General features: G+C 48.6%; 1 protein-coding gene across 3 annotated transcripts in view; it reads left to right on the top strand.

The window, feature by feature from the left end:
• LOC134936231 (uncharacterized) overlaps nucleotides 1–19,825 on the top strand; it is an 84,515-nt gene extending 64,690 nt beyond the window's left edge. For all 3 annotated transcript variants that reach the window (XM_063931215.1, XM_063931217.1, XM_063931216.1), the window contains exons 4-5: nucleotides 9,137–9,312; nucleotides 17,528–19,825. In XM_063931215.1, the coding sequence (XP_063787285.1) occupies nucleotides 9,137–9,312; nucleotides 17,528–18,188 (837 nt within the window). In that variant the 3' untranslated portion in view covers nucleotides 18,189–19,825. The remainder of the gene's footprint in view (nucleotides 1–9,136; nucleotides 9,313–17,527) is intronic.
• The last annotated feature ends 337 nt before the right edge of the window (nucleotides 19,826–20,162 follow it).

Genomic DNA, 20,162 nt, shown 5'->3' with positions numbered 1-20,162 from the left:
AGATGTCAGTCAGACATCTTCTGCTGCAGCTCCATCACCTCCCCCAGCAGTGCTGTATACTCCCGCGCCCTGGTTGCCGGGTACCTGCAGCGGAGGCTCCGGCTTCTCTCAAGTTAGTCACACACATCACTGCTGCTCTCCAGGATCACGTGGCCGCACTCAGGGAGGAGGTAAGTGGGTCCCTCAGACGGGACCCGCTGAAAATCGCGATCCCACGCGGCCGGTGGGAGGCGGGCTGCGCGTGCTGGCGTAGACACTGTGACAGTACAGGGACCCCACTAGACCACCAGGGCAAGGGCAGAGGTTGGTTTTGATAAAAAAAACTTTATTATATAGCCCATAGTACCCGGTGGCGAAGTCCAGCAGGGGGATAAGGTTTTGACCTGTAGCCCCTCCCCCAGCCCCAGGGCGCCATTTAGAGTAAATGTTCCCGCCCTGGAGCTGCATATATCTCCCTCACTCCCTGTCAGCGTTTGGGCACCATTAGAGCTGATCCTGGGACTGTTTGGGCAAATCCTCCTCTGTAAAGCCACCTGCATGTCAGCGCTGTTCATTTTACAGGTGCACTTAAGTATTCTACATATCTGCTGACAGTGTTAGTTAAGAAAGAGTGCATTTAGTCAGGGTTATATAGTACAAGTACCCTGTGATATACATCCAGTCTTTACTGTGCATTGTTATATCTATTGAGTGTATAGCTATACTTAGTACTACTTTGTATTGCTAGTCCAGTGCAGTTTTATTGCATGTCATAATTTCTGCATTGTATAATGCGACTATGTGTGTGTGCATATAGCTGCTGTGTGACCTCCATTTCGTGTATCTCACTCAGATTGCTATCCCTATATTCTATAACCTGAGGGGGCTAAGTGCGTCAGGTTTATCATTTAATATAGGTATTTCACAAGATATACTCAGTGTTTATTTCTCTAACGTCCTAGAGGATGCTGGGCCTCCGTAAGGACCATGGGGATAGACGGGCTCCGCAGGAGACATGGGCACTTTAAGAAAGACTTTGGATCTGGGTGTGCACTGGCTCCTCCCTCCATGCCCCTCCTCCAGACCTCAGTTTGATACTGTGCCCAGAGGAGATGGGTACACTTCAGGGAGCTCTCCTGAGCTTCCTGACAGAAAGTATATTTGTTAGGTTTTTTATTTTCAGGGAGCCTGCTGGCAACAGACTCCCTGCATCGAAGGACTGAGGGGAGAGAAGCAGACCTACTTCTGTGAGTTTCAAGGCTCTGCTTCTTAGGCTACTGGACAACATTAGCTCCAGAGGGAGTCAGAACACAGGTCTCACCCTGGAGTTCGTCCCGGAGCCGCGCCGCCGTCCTCCTCACAGAGCCGGAAGATAGAAGCCGGGTGAGTATGAGAAGAAAAAGAAGACTTCAGAGGCGGTAGAAGACTTCATGATTTTCACTGAGGTAACGCACAGCAGTGCAGCTGTTCGCCATTGCTCCCACACACCTCACACACGGCAGTCACTGTAAGGGTGCAGGGGGAAGGGGGGGGGGGGGGCGCCCTGGGCAGCAATATAAACCTCATTTCTGGCAAAAGATATATATATATATATATATATATATATATATACAGCTAGGCACTGTATATATAAAGAGCCCCCCGCCAGTTTTTATTATATTTAAGCGGGACAGAAGCCCGCCGCAGAGGGGGCGGGGCTTCTCCCTTAGCACTCATCAGCGCCATTTTCTCCACAGCACAGCTGAGAGGAAGCTCCCCAGACTCTCCCCTGCTTATCCACGGTGAAAGGGGGTTTCAGAGAAGGGGGAGGGGGGGGGGCACATAATTGGCAGCAAATAATAGTATTACAGCTAAACACATTTGTGTGTTTTTCCTGGGGTATTAGCGCTGGGTGTGTGCTGGCATACTCTCTCTCTGTCTCTCCAAAGTGCCTTGTGGGGGAACTGTCTTCAGATAAGAGGATTCCCTGAGTGTGTGGTGTGTCGGTACGTGTGTGTCGACATGTCTGAGGTAAAAGGCTCTTCTAAGGAGGAGATGGAGCAAATGTGTGTGTGTGGTGTCTCCGTCGACAACGCCGACACCTGACTGGATATGTGGAATTAAGTGCTGAGGTAAATTTATTGCACAAAAGATTAGAGAACAGACAGGGAATCTACCCATGTCTGTCCCTATGTCGCAGGGACCTTCAGAGTCTCAAAACGCCCACTATCCAAAATAATAGACACTGATACCGACACGGAGTCTGACTCCAGTATCGACTACGATGATGCAAAGTTACAGCCAAAACTGGCAGAAAAGTATTCAATTTATGATTATTGCAATAAAAGATGTTTTGCATATCACTGATGACCCATCTGTCCCTGACACGAGGGTACACATGTTTAAGGGGAAGAAAGCTGAGATAACATTTCCCCCCTCTCATGAACCAAATGAATTGTGTGGAAAAGAGCGGGAATCTCCAGACAAGAAACTGCAGTTTCCCAAAAGAATTCTCTGGCGTATCCTTTCCCTGCTAGGGCCAGGATACGATGGGAATCCTCCCCTAAAGTGGACAAGGCCTTGACACGTTTACCCAAAAGGTAGCGCTGACATACCAAGATACAGCTACCCTCAGGGATCCTGCAGATAGCATGCAGAAAAGTACTTTGAAGTCCATTTACACACATTCTGGTACACTACTCAGACCAGCGATTGTGTCGGCAGGGGTTTATAGCGCTGTAGCAGCGTGGACAGATACCTTATCAGCGGAGATTGAAACCCTAGATAAGGATACCATGTTATTGACCCTAGGATATATAAAAGATGCTGTCTTATATATAAGACATGCTCAAAGAGACATTGGTCTACTGGGTTCTAGAGTCAACGCTATGTCGATTTCTGCTAGACGTGTCCTGTGGAACATGCAGTGGACAGGTGATGCCGACTAAAAGAGGCATATGGCGGTTTTACCTTACAAGGGTGAGGAATTGGGTGGAGAAGTGCTCTCGGACCTGGTCTCCACAGCTATAGCTGGTAAATCTGATCTTTTGCCTTACATTCCCTCACAGCCTAAGAAAGCACGACATTATCAAATGCAGTCCTTTCGGTCGCAAAAAAAATAAGAAAGTACGAGGAGCGTCCTTTATTACCAGAGGTAAGGGCACAGCTAGTTCCCAGGAACAGAAGTCCTCCCCGGCCTCTACTAAATCCACCGCATGACGCTGGTGCTCCGCTAAGGGAGTCCGCCCCAGTGGGAGCACGTCTTTGACTCTTCAGCCACATCTGAGTTCACTCACAGGTGGATCCCTGGGCAATAGAAATTGTTTCTCAGGGTTACAAGCTGGAATTCGAAGAGGTGCCTCCTCGCCGGTTTTCCTTATCGGCCCTACCGGCTTCTCCCCCAGAAAGGGAGATAATATTAAATACAATTCACACATTGTATCTCCAACAGGTAGTGCTCAAGGTTCCCCTCCTTCAACAAGGAAGGGGATATTACTCAACCTTTGCTGTAGTCCCGAAACCGGACGGTTCGGTCAGACCTATTTTAAAATTAAAATCTCTGAACCTATGCTTGAAAAGGTTCAAATTCAAGGTGGAATCGCTCAGAGCGATCATCGCCAGCCTGGAAGGGGGGATTTCATGGTGTATCTAGACATAAAGGCTGCATACCTTCATGTTCCCATTTATCCACCCCATCAGGCGTACCTGAGAATTACGGTACAGTATTGTCATTACCAATTTCAGGGTAATTGGCGGAAATGATGGTGCTCCTACGCAAGCAAGGAGTCACAATTATCCCATACTTGGACGATCTCCTAATAAGGGCGAGATCAAAAGAGCAGTTGTTGAACAGCGTGTCACTTTCACTGAAGGTGTTACAGTCTCAATATCCCGAAGTCACAGTTGGTTCCTACGACTCGTCTGACCTTCTTGGGCATGATTCTGGATACAGACCAGAAAAGGGTTTTTCTTCCGATAGAAAATGCATTTGCAGATGTCCGGGTCACATCTGCAAATGCATCAGCGGATCACCCTGTCCCCCAGGGCCAGGGTATCTCTCCTGTGGTGGCTGCAGAGTGCTCACCTTCTAGAGGGCCGCAGGTTCGGCATTCAGGATCGGATCCTGGTGACCACGGACGCGAGCCTCCGAGGTTGGGGAGCAGTCACACAGGGAAGAAATTTCCAAGGCCTTTGGTCAAGTCAAGAGACTTGTCTTCACATCAACATCCTGGAACTAAGGGCCATATACAATGCCCTACATCAAGCGGAGACCTTTCTGCGCGACCGACCATTTCTGATCCAGTCAGACAACGTCACCGCAGTAGCTCATGTAAACCGCCAGGGCGACACAAGGAGCTGAGTGGCGATGGCGGAAGCCACCAGAATTCTTCGGTGGGCGGAGAATCAGTAAGCGCACTGTCAGCAGTGTTCATTCCGGGAGTGGACAACTGGGAAGCAGACTTCTTCAGCAGACACGACCTGCATCAGGGAGAGTGGGGACTTCATCAGGAAGTCTTCGCACAGATTGCAAGTCGGTGGGGACTGCCCCAAATAGACATGATGGCGTCCCGTCTCAACAAAAAGCTACAAAGGTATTGCGCCAGGTCAAGAGATCCTCAGGCGGTAGCTGTGGACGCCCTAGTGACACCGAGGGTGTTCCAGTCGGTCTATGTATTCCCTCCTCTTCCTCTCATACCCAAGGTGTTGAGAATAATAAGAAAAAGAGGAGTGAGAACAATAATCAATGTTCCGGATTGGCCACGAAGGGCCTGGTATCCGGATCTGCAGGAAATGCTCACAGAAGATCCGTGGCCTCTTCCTCTAAGACAGGACCTGTTGCAACAGGGTCCCTGTCTGTTCCAAGACTTACCGCTGCTGCGTTTGACGGCATGGCGGTTGAACGCCTGATCCTAGCTGAAAAAGGTATTCCGGATGAGGTCATTCCTACGCTAATAATGGCTAGGAAGGACGTGACATCTAAACATTATCACCGAATATGGCGAAAATATGTTTCTTAGTGTGAGGCCAGGAATGCTCCTACGGAAGAATTCCATCTAGGCCGTTTTCTTCACTTCCTACAAACTGGAGTGAATTTGGGCCTAAAATTAGGCTCCATTAAAGTTCAGATTTCGGCCTTATCCATTTTCTTTCAAAAGGAATTGGCCTCTCTACCTGAAGTACAGACTTTTGTAAAGGGAGTACTGCATATTCAGCCTCCTTTTGTACCTCCGGTGGTGCCTTGGGACCTTAACGTGGTGTTAAGTTTCCTTAAGTCACATTGGTTTGAACCACTTAGAACAGTGAAGTTGAAATATCTCACTTGGAAGGTGGTCATGTTGTTAGCCTTGGCTTCGGCTAGGCGAGTTTCGGAATTAGCGGCTTTATCACATAAAAGCCCCTATCTGGTTTTCCATATGGATAGAGCGGAATTGCGGACCCGTCCTCAATTCCTACCAAAGGTGGTCTCATCCTTTCATATGAACCAACCTCTTGTCGTGCCTGTGGCTACACGTGACTTGGAGGATTCCGAGTCCCTTGATGTGCTCAGGGTTTTGAAAATTGACGTGGCCAGAACGGCTAGGATCAGAAAAACAGAAGCACTGTTTGTCCTGTATGCAGCCAACAAGGTTGGCGGCCCTGCTTCAAAGCAGACAATTGCTCGCTGGATCTGTAACACGATTCAGCAGGCGCATTCTACGGCAGGATTGCCGTTACCAAAATCGGTTAAGGCCCATTCCACTAGGACGGTGGGCTCATCTTGGGCTGCTGCCCGAGGGGTCTCGGCACTACAGCTGTGCCGAGCTGCTACTTGATCGGGGTCAAACACCTTTGCAAAGTTCTATAAGTTTGATACCCTGGCTGAGGAGGACCTCCTGTTTGCTCAATCGGTGCTGCAGAGTCATCCGCACTCTCCCGCCCGTTTGGGAGCTTTGGTATAATCCCCATGGTCCTTACGGAGTCCCAGCATCCTCTAGGACGTTAGAGAAACTAAGATTTTAAACCTACCGGTAAATCTTTTTCTCGTAGTCCGTAGAGGATGCTGGGCGCCCGTCCCAAGTGCGGACTTCTTCTGCAAGACTTGTATATAGTTTTGCTTACATAAGGGTTATGTTATAGTTTTCATCGGTTTTGGACTGATGCTATGTTTTCATACTTTTAACTGGGTAGTATATCACAAGTTATACGGTGTGATTGGTGTGGATGGTATGAATCTTGCCCTTGGATTAACAAAAATCCTTTCCTCGTACTGTCGGTCTCCTCTGGGCACAGTTTCTTTAACTGAGGTCTGGAGGAGGGGCATGGAGGGAGGAGCCGGTGCACACCCAGATCCAAAGTCTTTCTTAAATTGCCCATGTCTCCTGCGGAGCACGTCTATCCCCATGGTCCTTACGGAGGCCCAGCATCATCTACGGACTACGAGAAAAAGATTTACCGGTAGGTTTAAAATCTTAGATTTTTTTCTCTGTGATTTTTAGTCACCATATACCTCTTGAATTCCCTGTTTGTGCTGTTACACTGCACAGGGGGTTCTTGTCAGGTATTGTGCTGCTGTTATTGTACTGTGTTGCCCTGCATTGAGCTTTTGAATATGTCCGCTACAAAGGGCAATGGTGCTGGGGCTGATCCCACATTGTGTGGCAGTGACGCTGCAGACACATTTGAGGAAAATATAGCAGCTGAGGATTCAGGTTCTGGGGGCTCCTTACACCCCAGTGGGATCGTAGCAACGGGGGTTCTATATGACCCACCTTGGGCTACTTTCTCCACGCTACTGAATACGCTGGTAACTAGACTAACGCCCTTTATGGGACCTCCTGTGCCGGTACAACCGCTTATGTTCCCCGCAGTTAACCCGCCATGGGCAGATCACCTGTCTGCTCAGTTACTGCAATTGAACCAATCACTGACTACTCAGAAGTCTAACCCTCGCCCGCCTAAAACCAAAGGGTCCTCTAAGCCGGCCATTACTTCCTCACAATCCACCAACGTTCCAGACACCTCGTCTGATGAGGATGGCGTTTATACTGACCCCACAGATTCTTATCCTGACGCTTCTGATGGGGAATCTGTTTCACAGGTGGATGTTCCTGACTTGTTGGAGGCTATCAGGCTCATTCTTCAAATTACTGATGACCCGGAGCCTGATGCTGCCCCTAAGAAACCGGACAGATTTAAACGTCAGAAAGTGGTTAAACAAGTTTTACCTCATTCTGATCAGTCCTTGGAAAATCCAGGAAAGAAATTCACGCCTCACAAAAAGATGCTGGCTCGCTATCCCCTCGCTGCGGAGCTAAGTAAAAATTGGGAAACACCCCCGCCAGTGGATTCGCAGGTGGCGCGGCTGGTGGTATCCTCAGCTCTGCCGGTAACTACAGTCACGTCTCTGAAAGAACCGACGGATAAGCGCGTGGAGGGTTGCTTAAGGCGATTTACACCCTGGCAGGTGCTGCGCATTGGCCCACCATTGCAGCTACATGGACTGCAGAGGCTATTGAAGCATAGGCTCAGGAGTTGGAAGCTGAGATGTCTTCCAACGCTTCTGATCATGCTAGACAATGCTTATCGTATACTGTCACAGCTTCTCATTACATTAAAGAGGCGGCTTCTGATGCCGGTATTCTGGTATTCTGATCGCTCCCGCGTGGCCCAGACGGCATTGGTTCTCAGACCTTCAGGGTCCCTCGATAGAGCGTCCCCTTCTACTTCCACAGTGCCCAGATCTCCTCCATGCAGGGCCCCTGTGTATATCAGGATTTAGCCAGGTTGGCTTTGACGGCGGGGCTCTTGAAGCTTCCGTCTTGAGGGCCAAAGGATTTTCTGAGGCGGTCATTCAAGCCATGTTGAAGGCCTGGAAACCGGCTTCTGCTCGGATTTACCATAGGGTCTGGAATTCTTACTTTGCTTGGTGCGCATCTAACAATCATGACGCTTACAAGTTTAGTACGGCCAAACTTTTGGCCTTTCTACAACAGGGCCTGGACAGGGTTCATATTTCTGCCTTGTCGGTTTGGTTCCAGAGAAAATTTGCGACTTTACCTGGTGTACATACGTTCACTTAGGGTGTGTTGTTGATTCAACCTCCCTACATCCCGCCTGTGGCCCCTTGGGACTTGACGTGGTTTTGGAGGCGTTGTAAGGGTCTCCGTTTGAGCATCTTAAATCTGCAGACCTTAAGTGGCTTTCTCTTAAGGTATTGTTTCTGCTGGCTATTGCCTCTGCTAGACGGGTGTTGGATTTGGGTGCCTTGTCTTGTAGGTCACCATATATGATTTTTCAGTTCTTAGAACACGTCCCGGGTATTTACCTAAGGTGGTGTCTTCTTTCCACCTTAATCCGGAGATTGTGGTTTCGGCCTTTGCCTCTCCTGAATTGTCTTCCAAAGAGCGATCTTTGGATGCGGTACGGGCTCTCTGTATCTACGTGAAGAGAACTGCCTCCATCAGGAATCGTATTCTTTCTTTGTTCTGTTTGGTTTTCACAAACGTGGCTGGCCTGCTCACAAGCAGTCCCTGGCCGAATGGATTAGAATAGTGATTGAACATGCTTATGTACAGGCTGGCCTTCCAGCTCCTGCTACCATAAAGGCTCATTCTACTTGGTCGGTTGGACCTTCTTGGGTGGCCCGCCGTGGTGCGACCCTTGATCAGTTGTGCAAGGCGGCTACGTGGTCCTCAGTGAACACGTTCATAAGATTCTATGCCTTCAATACTTCCGCCTCCCAGGATGCTTCCTATGAACGCCGGGTTCTTGTGCCCGCTACAGTGCGTCCCCTCCCATAAGGATCTGCTTTAGGACATCCCAAATGTCATACACTGGGCTCCACAGGGCGCCCACCCTGACGCACTTAGCTTCTTTGGGTTGGTATGGCATTAGCCGCTGACACTTTCTCCTGCCGTGAGAGTGTGGTGTATGTGGCTTCTAACAGTTGTCGTCTTTTGCCTGCTACTGCATTGGACTGGTTAACAAAAACTGAGCTCCTGTGCACGGAGGCGGGGTTATAGAGGAGGTGGCGCTATGCATTCCGGGAAGTCAAAGCTTTTAGCCTGTTGGTGCCTCGGATCAACATCCTACTCTACACCCCAATGTCATTCCCTGTGGAGCCCAGTGTACCTCGCAGAAAGATATTTAACAACGGTAAGTTCTTACCATAAATCTCATTATCTCTCTCCCAATACAGAGATGGGCACATGTTTTCCGGACAGCGGGGATGCAAATTGTAATTAAGGCTGACAACGGACTGGGGCGTCAGAGGCAGTTTCTGATCTATAGGTGCCTGGCAGGCTACAAAGACGGCGCACTTAGTGACCTGATCACTGTGCTGCACAGTAGCGTCTTCCGCGACACTTACATGAAGTAAGAATGGGTTATATGTGGGTCATTAATGTCATGAGCACCCCTCTGCTCTCATTATTCATATACTAGAGGATCAGTATACAAAAGTCCACGAGTCCGTGGGCGAGACTGGGCCGTAAGCTGTCACTCGCCCCCCCCCCCCCCCCCCCCCTGCATGTAATTAAATTGACCCCTATGTGTAATAAAAACTTACGCCACAAACAAGTATTATTATATTTCACATGGCATGTTTTATTGTTATATCATCTCCACATATCATTGCTAACCATTATTTGTAGAATGTTTTGCTAGATATACATTGAGCGTTCCATCTTGTTTTGTAGTATGCGCTTGGTACATCATATACAGTTGGTATGTACATTTGCAAAATCGGAGTGACTGGCGCATTTATTTATTTATTTGCATTCACGCGCATTGACCAGGGCCCGGCTTACCCGGGTTGAGAGTCCCAGGTCCCCGACCCTGCTCGCTAGAAGGGCTTTTCTCGGGACTTACTACTCGTGTAGAAGACCTGGCTTTGGTCTTAAACATGCGACCCAGGTAATGCCTAAGAGAAAATGATTGGCCAGGGACAGAAGCGCTTAGAGATGAGATCTCCAAGTGCCCACTGAACGCTCAGTGCTCTGGGTCTGATGCCAGGATTTTATGTCTGAAAGTGGTATAAGGGGCTGGGTGATTAAACATCCCTTCTCCAAAGTCTCTGTCACAACACAGTGTATACTATACGGTAATGGTGGATCTGAGTAGCTGTGTAGCCTTGTTGGTTTCAGCCAGCTGCGTGCCAGTTTTAATAGACATTTTCTCTAACGTCCTAGTGGATGCTGGGGACTCCGTAAGGACCATGGGGAATAGACGGGCTCCGCAGGAGACTGGGCACTCTAAAGAAAGATTAGGTACTATCTGGTGTGCACTGGCTCCTCCCTCTATGCCCATCCTCCAGAACCCAGTTAGAATCTGTGCCCGGCCAAAGCTGGGTGCTCCTAGTGGGCTCTCCTGAGCCTGCTAGTAAAAGAAAGTCTAAAAAAGGGGAGGTAGAGGACTGCTGCGCCTCAGAGAGCTGCAGTAGGGATACCAACAGATGATCACTCAATCACCCTGGAACACAATGCACAAGAAAATAAGGGATCCCTTCTGCGCTCATCCAACAACAATAAACAGTAATGCAATAAATGATAGGTTCCCAATGGATAAGTCTATGACTAAATTATAGTCTCTTTTAGTTCTTATACAAAGCGGAAGTGCTGGATGTAGGGAGACTCAATGCATACCGTACTCACAAGGAGTCGTGGTATGTCCCGCATGTAGAGGTGTCTTAAGTCGCTTGGTTCTTCTTTACCTTCTCCGAGGTGGAAAGTTCTTATCCTCGTAGTTGGATGACCTTAAATGCAGAGATCTGACCCATCTGGCTCCGCTACCGGTTCGCCCTCCCTGCCGTCCCCGGCTGCTGCTGCTGCGGGCGGTGGCACTGACTGGACGGGTCGCTGTATCTCCGAACTTGTTCGGAGATACAGCGACCCGTCCAGTCAGTGCCACCGCCCGCAGCAGCAGCAGCCGGGGACGGCAGGGAGGGCGAACCGGTAGCGGAGCCAGATGGGTCAGATCTCTGCATTTAAGGTCATCCAACTACGAGGATAAGAACTTTCCACCTCGGAGAAGGTAAAGAAGAACCAAGCGACTTAAGACACCTCTACATGCGGGACATACCACGACTCCTTGTGAGTACGGTATGCATTGAGTCTCCCTACATCCAGCACTTCCGCTTTGTATAAGAACTAAAAGAGACTATAATTTAGTCATAGACTTATCCATTGGGAACCTATCATTTATTGCATTACTGTTTATTGTTGTTGGATGAGCGCAGAAGGGATCCCTTATTTTCTTGTGCATAGTAAAAGAAAGTATTTATTAGGTTTTTTATTTTCAGTGAGCTTCTGCTGGCAACAGACTCACTGCTACGAGGGACTGAGGGGAGAGAAGCAAACCTACCTATCTGCAGCTAGGTTGCGCTTCTTAGGCTACTGGACACCATTAGCTTTAGAGGGTTTGAACACAGGCATCTGTCCTCGATCGTCCGGAGCCGCGCCGCCGTCCCCCTCGCAGAGCCAGAAGAACAGAAGCTTGAAGACGGCGAAATCGGCGGCAGAAGACTCCTGTCTTCATTTAAGGTAGCGCACAGCACCGCAGCTGTGCGCCATTGCTCCCTGCACACTTTCACACTCCGGTCACTGTAGGGTGCAGGGCGCTGGGGGGGGGCGCCCTGGGCAGCAATTGAAGTACCATTTTGGCATAAAATACATATATACAGTCAGGCACTGTATATATGTAAAAAACACCGCCATTTTTTCACACAGAAAGCGGGACAGAAGCCCGCCGCTGAGGGGGCGGGGCCTTCTTCCTCAGCACACCAGCGCCATTTTCTCTTCACAGCTCCGCTGGAAGCAGCTCCCCAGGCTCTCCCCTGCAGTATCCAGGTACAAGAAGGGTAAAAAAGAGAGGGGGGGCACATAAATTTAGGCGCAAAAGACATAATATCGGCAGCTATTGGGTAATTACTTATTATAGTGAAAATCCCTGGGTTATATAGCGCTGTGGTGTGTGCTGGCATACTCTCTCTCTGTCTCCCCAAAGGCCTTTGTGGGTCCTGTCCTCAGTCAGAGCATTCCCTGTGTATGTGCTGTGTGTCGGTACGGCTGTGTCGACATGTTTGATGAGGAGGGTTACGTGGAGGCGGAGCAAGTGCAGATAGATGTGGTGTCGCCGCCGTCGGGGCCGACACCTGATTGGATGGATATGTGGAAGGTCTTAAATGATAATGTAAGCTCCTTGCATAAAAGGTTTGATGACGCTGCAGCCTTGGGACAGCCGGGGTCTCAACCCGGGCCTGCCCAGAAGACTCAGAGGCCGTCAGGGTCTCAAACGCCCACTATCTCAGATGGTTGACACAGATGCCGACACGGAGTCCGACTCCAGTGTCGACGATGATGAGGCACATTTACAACCTAAGATGACCAAGGCCATCCGCTACATGATTATTGCAATGAAAGATGTATTGCACATTTCAGAGGTTAACCCTGTCCCTGACAAGAGGGTGTATATGTTTGGGGAGAAAAAGCAAGAAGTGACTTTTCCCCCGTCACATGAATTAAATGAGTTATGTGAAGAAGCGTGGAGTTCCCCTGATAAGAAAGTAGTGATTTCCAAAAAATTACTGATGGCGTACCCTTTCCCTCCAACGGACAGGTTACGTTGGGAATCCTCCCCTAGTGTAGACAAGGCGTTGACACGCTTATCTAAGAAGGTGGCCCTGCCGTCTCAGGATACGGCCGCCCTAAAGGATCTTGCGGATAGGAAGCAGGAGGCTATCCTGAAGTCAGTGTATACACACTCTGGTACTCTACTGAGACCAGCTATTGCTTCAGCCTGGATTTGTAGCGCTGTAGCAGCATGGACAGATACTCTGTCAGAGGACATAGATGCCCTGGACAGGGATATTGTTTTGCTAACCCTGGGCCATATAAAAGACGCCGTCTTATATATGCGGGATGCCCAGAGGGACATTTGCCTGCTAGGCTCCAGAATTAATGCAATGTCCATTTCTGCCAGGAGGGTCTTATGGACTCGGCAATGGACAGGGGATGCCGATTCTAAAAAACACATGGAGGTTTTGCCTTATAAGGGTGAGGAATTGTTTGGGGATGGTCTCTCGGACCTCGTGTCCACAGCGACAGCTGGAAAGTTGACTTTCTTGCCTCAGGTTTCCTCACACCCTAAGAAAGCACCGTATTATCAAATGCAGTCCTTTTGTTCTCAGAGAAGCAAGAAGGTCAGAGGTGCATCCTTTCTTGCCAGAGGCAGGGGTAGAGGAAAGAAGCTGCACCATGCAGCTAGTTCCCAGGAACAAAAGTCCTCCCCGGCTTCCACTAAGTCCACCGCATGACGCTGGGGCTGCCAGGCGGAGCTAGGGGCGGTGGGGGCGCGTCTCTGAAAATTCAGCAACCAGTGGGTTCGCTCGCAAGTGGATCCCTGGGCTGTACAAATTGTATCTCACGGATACAAGCTGGAATTCGAAGTGACTCCTCCTCACCGTTACCTAAAATCAGCCTTGCCAGCTTCCCCCACGGAAAGGGAGGTAGTGCTGGCGGCAATTCACAAGCTGTACCTCCAGCAAGTGATAATAATGGTCCCCCTCCTTCAACAGGGAAGGGGTTACTATTCCACAATGTTTGTGGTACCGAAACCGGACGGTTCGGTAAGACCCATTCTGAATTTAAAATCCTTGAACATTTATATGAAAAAATTCAAGTTCAAAATGGAATCGCTCAGAGCGGTCATTGCAAGCCTGGAAGAGGGGGATTTTATGGTATCTCTGGACATCAAGGATGCTTACTTGCATGTCCCCATTTATCCACATCACCAGGAGTACCTCAGGTTTGTGGTACAGGACTGTCATTACCAATTCCAGACGTTGCCGTTTGGCCTGTCCACGGCACCGAGAATATTTACCAAGGTAATGGCGGAAATGATGGTACTCCTTCGGAAGCAAGGAGTTACAGTTATCCCGTACTTGGACGATCTCCTCATAAAGGCGAGGTCCAGGAAGCAGTTGTTGATCAGCGTAGCACACTCTCGGGAAGTGTTGCAACAGCACGGCTGGATTCTGAATATTCCAAAGTCGCAGCTGATTCCTACGACGCGTCTGCCCTTCCTGGGCATGATTCTGGACACAGAACAGAAGAAGGTGTTTCTCCCGGAGGAGAAGGCCCAGGAGTTAGTGACTCTGGTCAGGGACCTCCTAAAACCAAAACAGGTGTCGGTGCATCACTGCACGCGAGTCCTGGGAAAGATGGTGGCCTCATACGAAGCCATTCCCTTCGGCTGGTTCCATGCGAGGATCTTTCAGTGGGATCTGTTAGACAAGTGGTCCGGATCGCATCTTCAGATGCATCGGCTGATCACCCTGTCCCCGAGGGCCAGGGTGTCTCTTCTGTGGTGGCTGCAGAGTGCTCATCTTCTCGAGGGCCGCAGGTTCGGCATACAGGACTGGGTCCTGGTGACCACGGATGCAAGCCTCCGCGGATGGGGGGCAGTCACTCAGGGAAGAAACTTCCAAGGGCTGTGGTCAAGTCAGGAGACTTGTCTGCACATAAATATACTGGAACTAAGGGCCATATACAACGCCCTGAGTCAAGCGGAGCCCTTGCTTCGAGACCAACCAGTGCTGATTCAGTCAGACAACATCACGGCGGTCGCCCATGTAAACCGCCAGGGCGGCACAAGAAGCAGGGTGGCAATGGCGGAAGCCACAAAGATTCTTCGTTGGGCGGAGAATCACGTGCAAGCACTGTCAGCAGTGTTCATTCCGGGAGTGGACAACTGGGAAGCAGACTTCCTCAGCAGACACGACCTCCACCCGGGAGAGTGGGGACTTCATCAAGAAGTCTTCACACAGATTGCAAATCGATGGGAACTGCCACAGGTGGACATGATGGCATCCCGCCTCAACAAAAAGCTAAAAAGATATTGCGCCAGGTCAAGGGACCCTCAGGCGATAGCTGTGGACGCGCTAGTGACACCGTGGGTGTTCCAGTCGGTATATGTGTTTCCTCCTCCTCCTCTCATACCAAAGGTGCTGAGAATTGTAAGAAAAAGAGGAGTGAGAACAATACTCATTGTTCCGGATTGGCCAAGAAGGACTTGATACCCGGAACTGCAAGAAATGCGCACAGAGGACCCATGGCCTCTGCCTCTCAGACAGGACCTGCTGCAACAAGGGCCCTGTCTGTTCCAAGACTTACCGCGGCTGCGTTTGACGGCATGGCGGTTGAACGCCGGATCCTAGCGGAGAAAGGCATTCCGGATGAAGTTATTCCTACGCTGATAAAGGCTAGGAAGGACGTGACAGCAAAGCATTATCACCGTATATGGCGAAAATATGTTGCTTGGTGTGAGGCCAGGACGGCCCCTACAGAGGAATTCCAGCTGGGTCGATTCCTGCACTTCCTACAGTCAGGAGTGTCTATGGGCCTAAAATTAGGGTCCATAAAGGTCCAGATTTCGGCCCTATCCATTTTCTTTCAAAAAGAACTAGTTTCACTGCCTGAGGTTCAGACGTTTGTTAAGGGAGTGCTGCATATTCAGCCCCCTTTTGTGCCACCTGTGGCACCTTGGGATCTTAACGTTGTGTTGGATTTCCTGAAATCCCACTGGTTTGAGTCACTTAAGACCGTGGAACTAAAGTATCTCACGTGGAAAGTGGTCATGCTGTTGGCCTTAGCATCGGCTAGGCGTGTGTCAGAATTGGCGGCTTTGTCATGTAAAAGCCCCTATCTGATCTTCCATATGGACAGGGCAGAATTGCGGATTCGTCCCCAATTTCTCCCAAAGGTGGTATCATCGTTTCATTTGAACCAAACTATTGTGGTGCCTGCGGCTACTCGGGACTTGGAGGACTCCCAAGTTGCTGGACGTAGTCCAGGCTTTGAAAATATATGTTTCCAGAACGGCTGGAGTCAGGAAGACTGACTCGCTGTTTATTCTGTATGCACCCAATAAGCTGGGTGCTCCTGCTTCAAAGCAAACTATTGCTCGCTGGATCTGTAGCACGATTCAGCTGGCTCATTCTGCGGCTGGATTGCCGCATCCAAAGTCAGTGAAAGCCCATTCCACAAGGAAGGTGGGCTCTTCTTGGGTGGCTGCCCGAGGGGTCTCGGCTTTACAGCTTTGCCGAGCGGCTACTTGGTCGGGTTCAAACACTTTTGCAAAGTTCTACAAGTTTGATACCCTGGCTGAGGAGGACCTTGTGTTTGCTCATTCGGTGCTGCAGAGTCATCCGCACTCTCCCGCCCGTTTGGGAGCTTTGGTATAATCCCCATGGTCCTTACGGAGTCCCCAGCATCCACTAGGACAGTGATTTTCTACCTTTTTTCACTCGCGGCACACCAAACAATATTTTAAAATTGCCAAGGCACACCATCCGTTCCCCACAGCAAAAAACCTAAAAAATACACATTGGCCCTCACAGTAATAAAAAATCCACACATACATCGGCCTACACAGAAAAAACAATCACATTGCACATAAATCATGTTGCTCCTTACATAAATCCTATTGCTCCCCACATAAATTAATCACATTGCTCCCCACATAAATCATGTTGTTCACACATAAATCAATCACATTTCTCCCCACATAAATCCTATTGCTCCCCACATGAATTATTCACATTGTTCCCCCCATAAATCCATAAATCCTATTGCTCCCCACAGGAGAAATAACATAACAAATATTAGCCCATACCGGTCAGCTGTCCTCCTCCCTGTCCCTCAGTGGCGGAGGATGTTCATAGTGGAGTGCTGCGAATACTGAGCAGCGGGCGGTCGGGCAGGTGTGGATGTGGGTGGGCAAGGAAAGCTGTGGATGCAGGCGGGAACTGGAAGATGTGTATGCAGGCGGGTGGGCTCGCTGGGTGGTGAGATGCGGTGGCCGTGACCTATGATATCACACCACTGCGTCATCAAGGCATAGGTCACAGCCGGAGCATGAATGATCCTCTAAGAACAGCCCGGGCCAACAGTTCACTCTGAAGGTGCTGGAAGCTGCTCTGGCTCCGCGGCACACCTTGCAACTGGTCGCGGCACACTAGTGTGCCACGGCACACTGGTTGAAAAAGCCTGCACTAGGACGTTAGAGAAAATAAGAATTTACTTACCGGTAATTCTATTTCTCGTAGTCCGTAGTGGATGCTGGGCGCCCGTCCCAAGTGCGGACTTTCTGCAATACGTGTATATAGTTATTGCTTAATAAGGGTTATTGTTATGAGCCATCCGTTGAGTCATGCTCAGTTGTTGTTCATACTGTTAACTGGGTAAGGTTATCACAAGTTGTACGGTGTGATTGGTGTGGCTGGTATGAGTCTTACCCTGGATTCCAAAATCCTTTCCTTGTAATGTCAGCTCTTCCGGGCACAGTTTCCCTAACTGGGGTCTGGAGGAGGGGCATAGAGGGAGGAGCCAGTGCACACCAGATAGTACCTAATCTTTCTTTAGAGTGCCCAGTCTCCTGCAGAGCCCGTCTATTCCCCATGGTCCTTACGGAGTCCCCAGCATCCACTACGGACTACGAGAAATAGAATTACCGGTGAGTAAATTCTTATTTTTTCTTCTGCAAATTGAACTCTTGTATATGTAATCTATATTTTATTTTAATTTTAATATAGGCATATGCAGGTGAACTTGAGATGTTCAGAGTTTTACCGGAAGTACGCGGACGATGTGCCCATTTTCTTAAGAAATCGTCCGAGGGAATTTATTTCCCACGTTCTTAGGAGTTTGTCCAGCAGCCGGGATGGAGCACACATCATCTGCGTAGGGAAAGAACACGGTGTTTTCCAGGTGAAGAGTGACTGTGAGGAAGAGGAGTATGAGGAAGTTAATCTGGGAGCCGATTCTCCATCGTGTACGTGTGAAGATTGGAGAACATCTCTCTTACCTTGTAAACACATTTGTTGCGTTATTAAGTTTGCAGAGGGCTGGGGATGGGAGAAAATGGACCTTTCTTACTGGAACAATCCACTCTTCGTACTGGACCCGGAGTTGTATTCAGAACGTCCTGAAAGCAAGGAGGGTGAGGCTGGGCACCCCTTGAGAGGTGTCAGGTACATATCTCTACCAGCTGAACACGCGGACGATCCTCTGCAAAGGACAGCAAAAAGAGCAGCCTTAATTCAGAGTGTGGTACAGAAAATAAATCAAATTATAGAGCTGATTCCCTTGATAGAGGATGAAACGTACCTGAGCAACTTGTGCAACACAAGTAACAAGCTATTTGAAGATGCCAAAAGACACGTACCCAAAGCACCGACACTTAACAAGGACTGAAACGCCCAAAAGTAATAGAAAAAAAATTGGGAGCCTCTTCTGAAGTGGCAGTCGCTGTTTAGCGGTGAAAATAAAAAAAATCAGTCATGAAGGTATAAGCTAAAATCCATTTATTATATGGCAGCAAAAGCGATGGCCAGCCGTGGTGTCAGCAAATGTCGTCACTCCAGCCTCTGTGGTTTCTAACACTGCTGCACATTTATGTTTTTGGTGAATTATGGCCTAAATCTGTGAAATGCACAATCATATGGGATGTGAGCTATGCAGTGCCCATATAACTGTTTTGTTTCTTACATATTGTTACATGTACAGTTCAGTTGTATTCTACAGTTCAGAATGTTTATTATGTATTCCTTGGGCATTCGGATTGCCCTCAGAAAACTTTATTTACAAATTGCAGTCTTACAGCATATATACACGCTGACTGTAAAATCCAAAATAGTTCATAGTGTATCATTTATTATGGCAGAGGTTCTCAAACGCGGTCCTCAAGACACCCTATCAGTCCAGCTTTTAAGTATATCTGTGGCTCAGCAAAGATGGTTAAATAAAATTGACCGAGGTACTAATTAAGTCACCCGTGGCCAAGCATGGATATACCTGGACTGTTGAGGTGCCTGGAGGACTGCGTTTAAGAATCTCTGTATTTGGGGTTTTATTTTATTTTTTGTTTTGATTTTGAATCACAAGAATGAGTGCAGAAAAAACACAAAAAGTGCACATGGTGCTGTAGAAACATCAGGCCCTTGTCAAGAGAGAAACGGCGTGTCTGTCCCCAACACCCAGTGACATACAGTATGGATCCTTAGGAAACAAGGATCTTCACACCCTTCCCATAACTTTGCCTTTACCCTGTGAAGTTTCAGGGGCAATCAATTGACATTGATTCCCTATTTGGGGATATGATGCCCATAAGGATTTACTGTACTCTTCAATCTGTTGGGAAGAAAAAGAGGACCTATGCAGCCTGTCTACACATCGGATGGCCCCTTCCTCTTCTGGAATCAGATACTACATTAGATCCTAATCGGCTTGCCACTAATACCCCTTTCACACCGCCAATGCCGGATCCCACCCGGGAATTAGAAACGGGTGCTTCCCGGGTGGGATCCGGCATTGGACCCTAACAGCAGGCTTCCCATAGCGGCGGGGGGCGGAGCCGGCAGCAGGGGTGGCGCTGGGAGATGAGGTCATCTCCGGGCTGCCTGTCCCTATGTATTGAACAGATCCGGGGTCTTCAACCCGGGAATAACCCTTCTTATAACCCGGGTTGAATTACCCGGCCAGGCGGCTCTGGAATTCTCCATGGCCCCTTTCACATCGCACAGTGACCGGTGTCGACCAGGCAATATAGCGGGTCGATACCGGGTTATTTTTGCGATGTGAAAGGGGTATAAATGATATCCTGTGACCTACACTATTTGTGTTGTTTCTTCTGGGGTTTTTTTGGAAACACTTTATTTATATTTGTTCCTAAACTAAATTTGTTCCTATTAATGCTGTTTTGTGTGTGTAAGATTATAATGATGCAGATCCACCTTGTCATTGTAAGTAAATTTGAAAAATTGTTTAATATTGCCCCTAAAATTAATTTTGTATATTCTGAAAAGTAAAACAAAAAAACATTTTGTTTATTACACATCGTTCTCTTTCTTCACTTGCTGTACATTTATTTAAACTAAATCTTTAGCCTGTAGATGGATTTACAGTGGTTACATCGGCCTTGCAGGATTTCTGTTCTATCAGAGAATTTATTTGGTATCACTGTAAATGTATCATGATAACATCTGCTGTAATATATACCCCTGTACCTCTGGTCTGGTAACCGGACATGGTAATTAGACATTACCATGGCTGGCATGTAGCGTAAACTTACATGGCTGTATCAGAAACCTATTATTTATGAGTACCAGGTCCTGCATGTAATTATACTTTGAAGCAGTTGCCCATGGCATATTTATTAAGAGTTATTTC

The sequence above is a fragment of the Pseudophryne corroboree genome, chromosome 6, assembly GCF_028390025.1.
Source record: "Pseudophryne corroboree isolate aPseCor3 chromosome 6, aPseCor3.hap2, whole genome shotgun sequence".
NCBI classification, from domain to species: Eukaryota; Metazoa; Chordata; class Amphibia; order Anura; family Myobatrachidae; genus Pseudophryne; species Pseudophryne corroboree.
The sequence above is the reverse complement of the archived record's forward strand: the minus strand, read 5'-3'. Positions and strand labels throughout refer to the sequence as shown.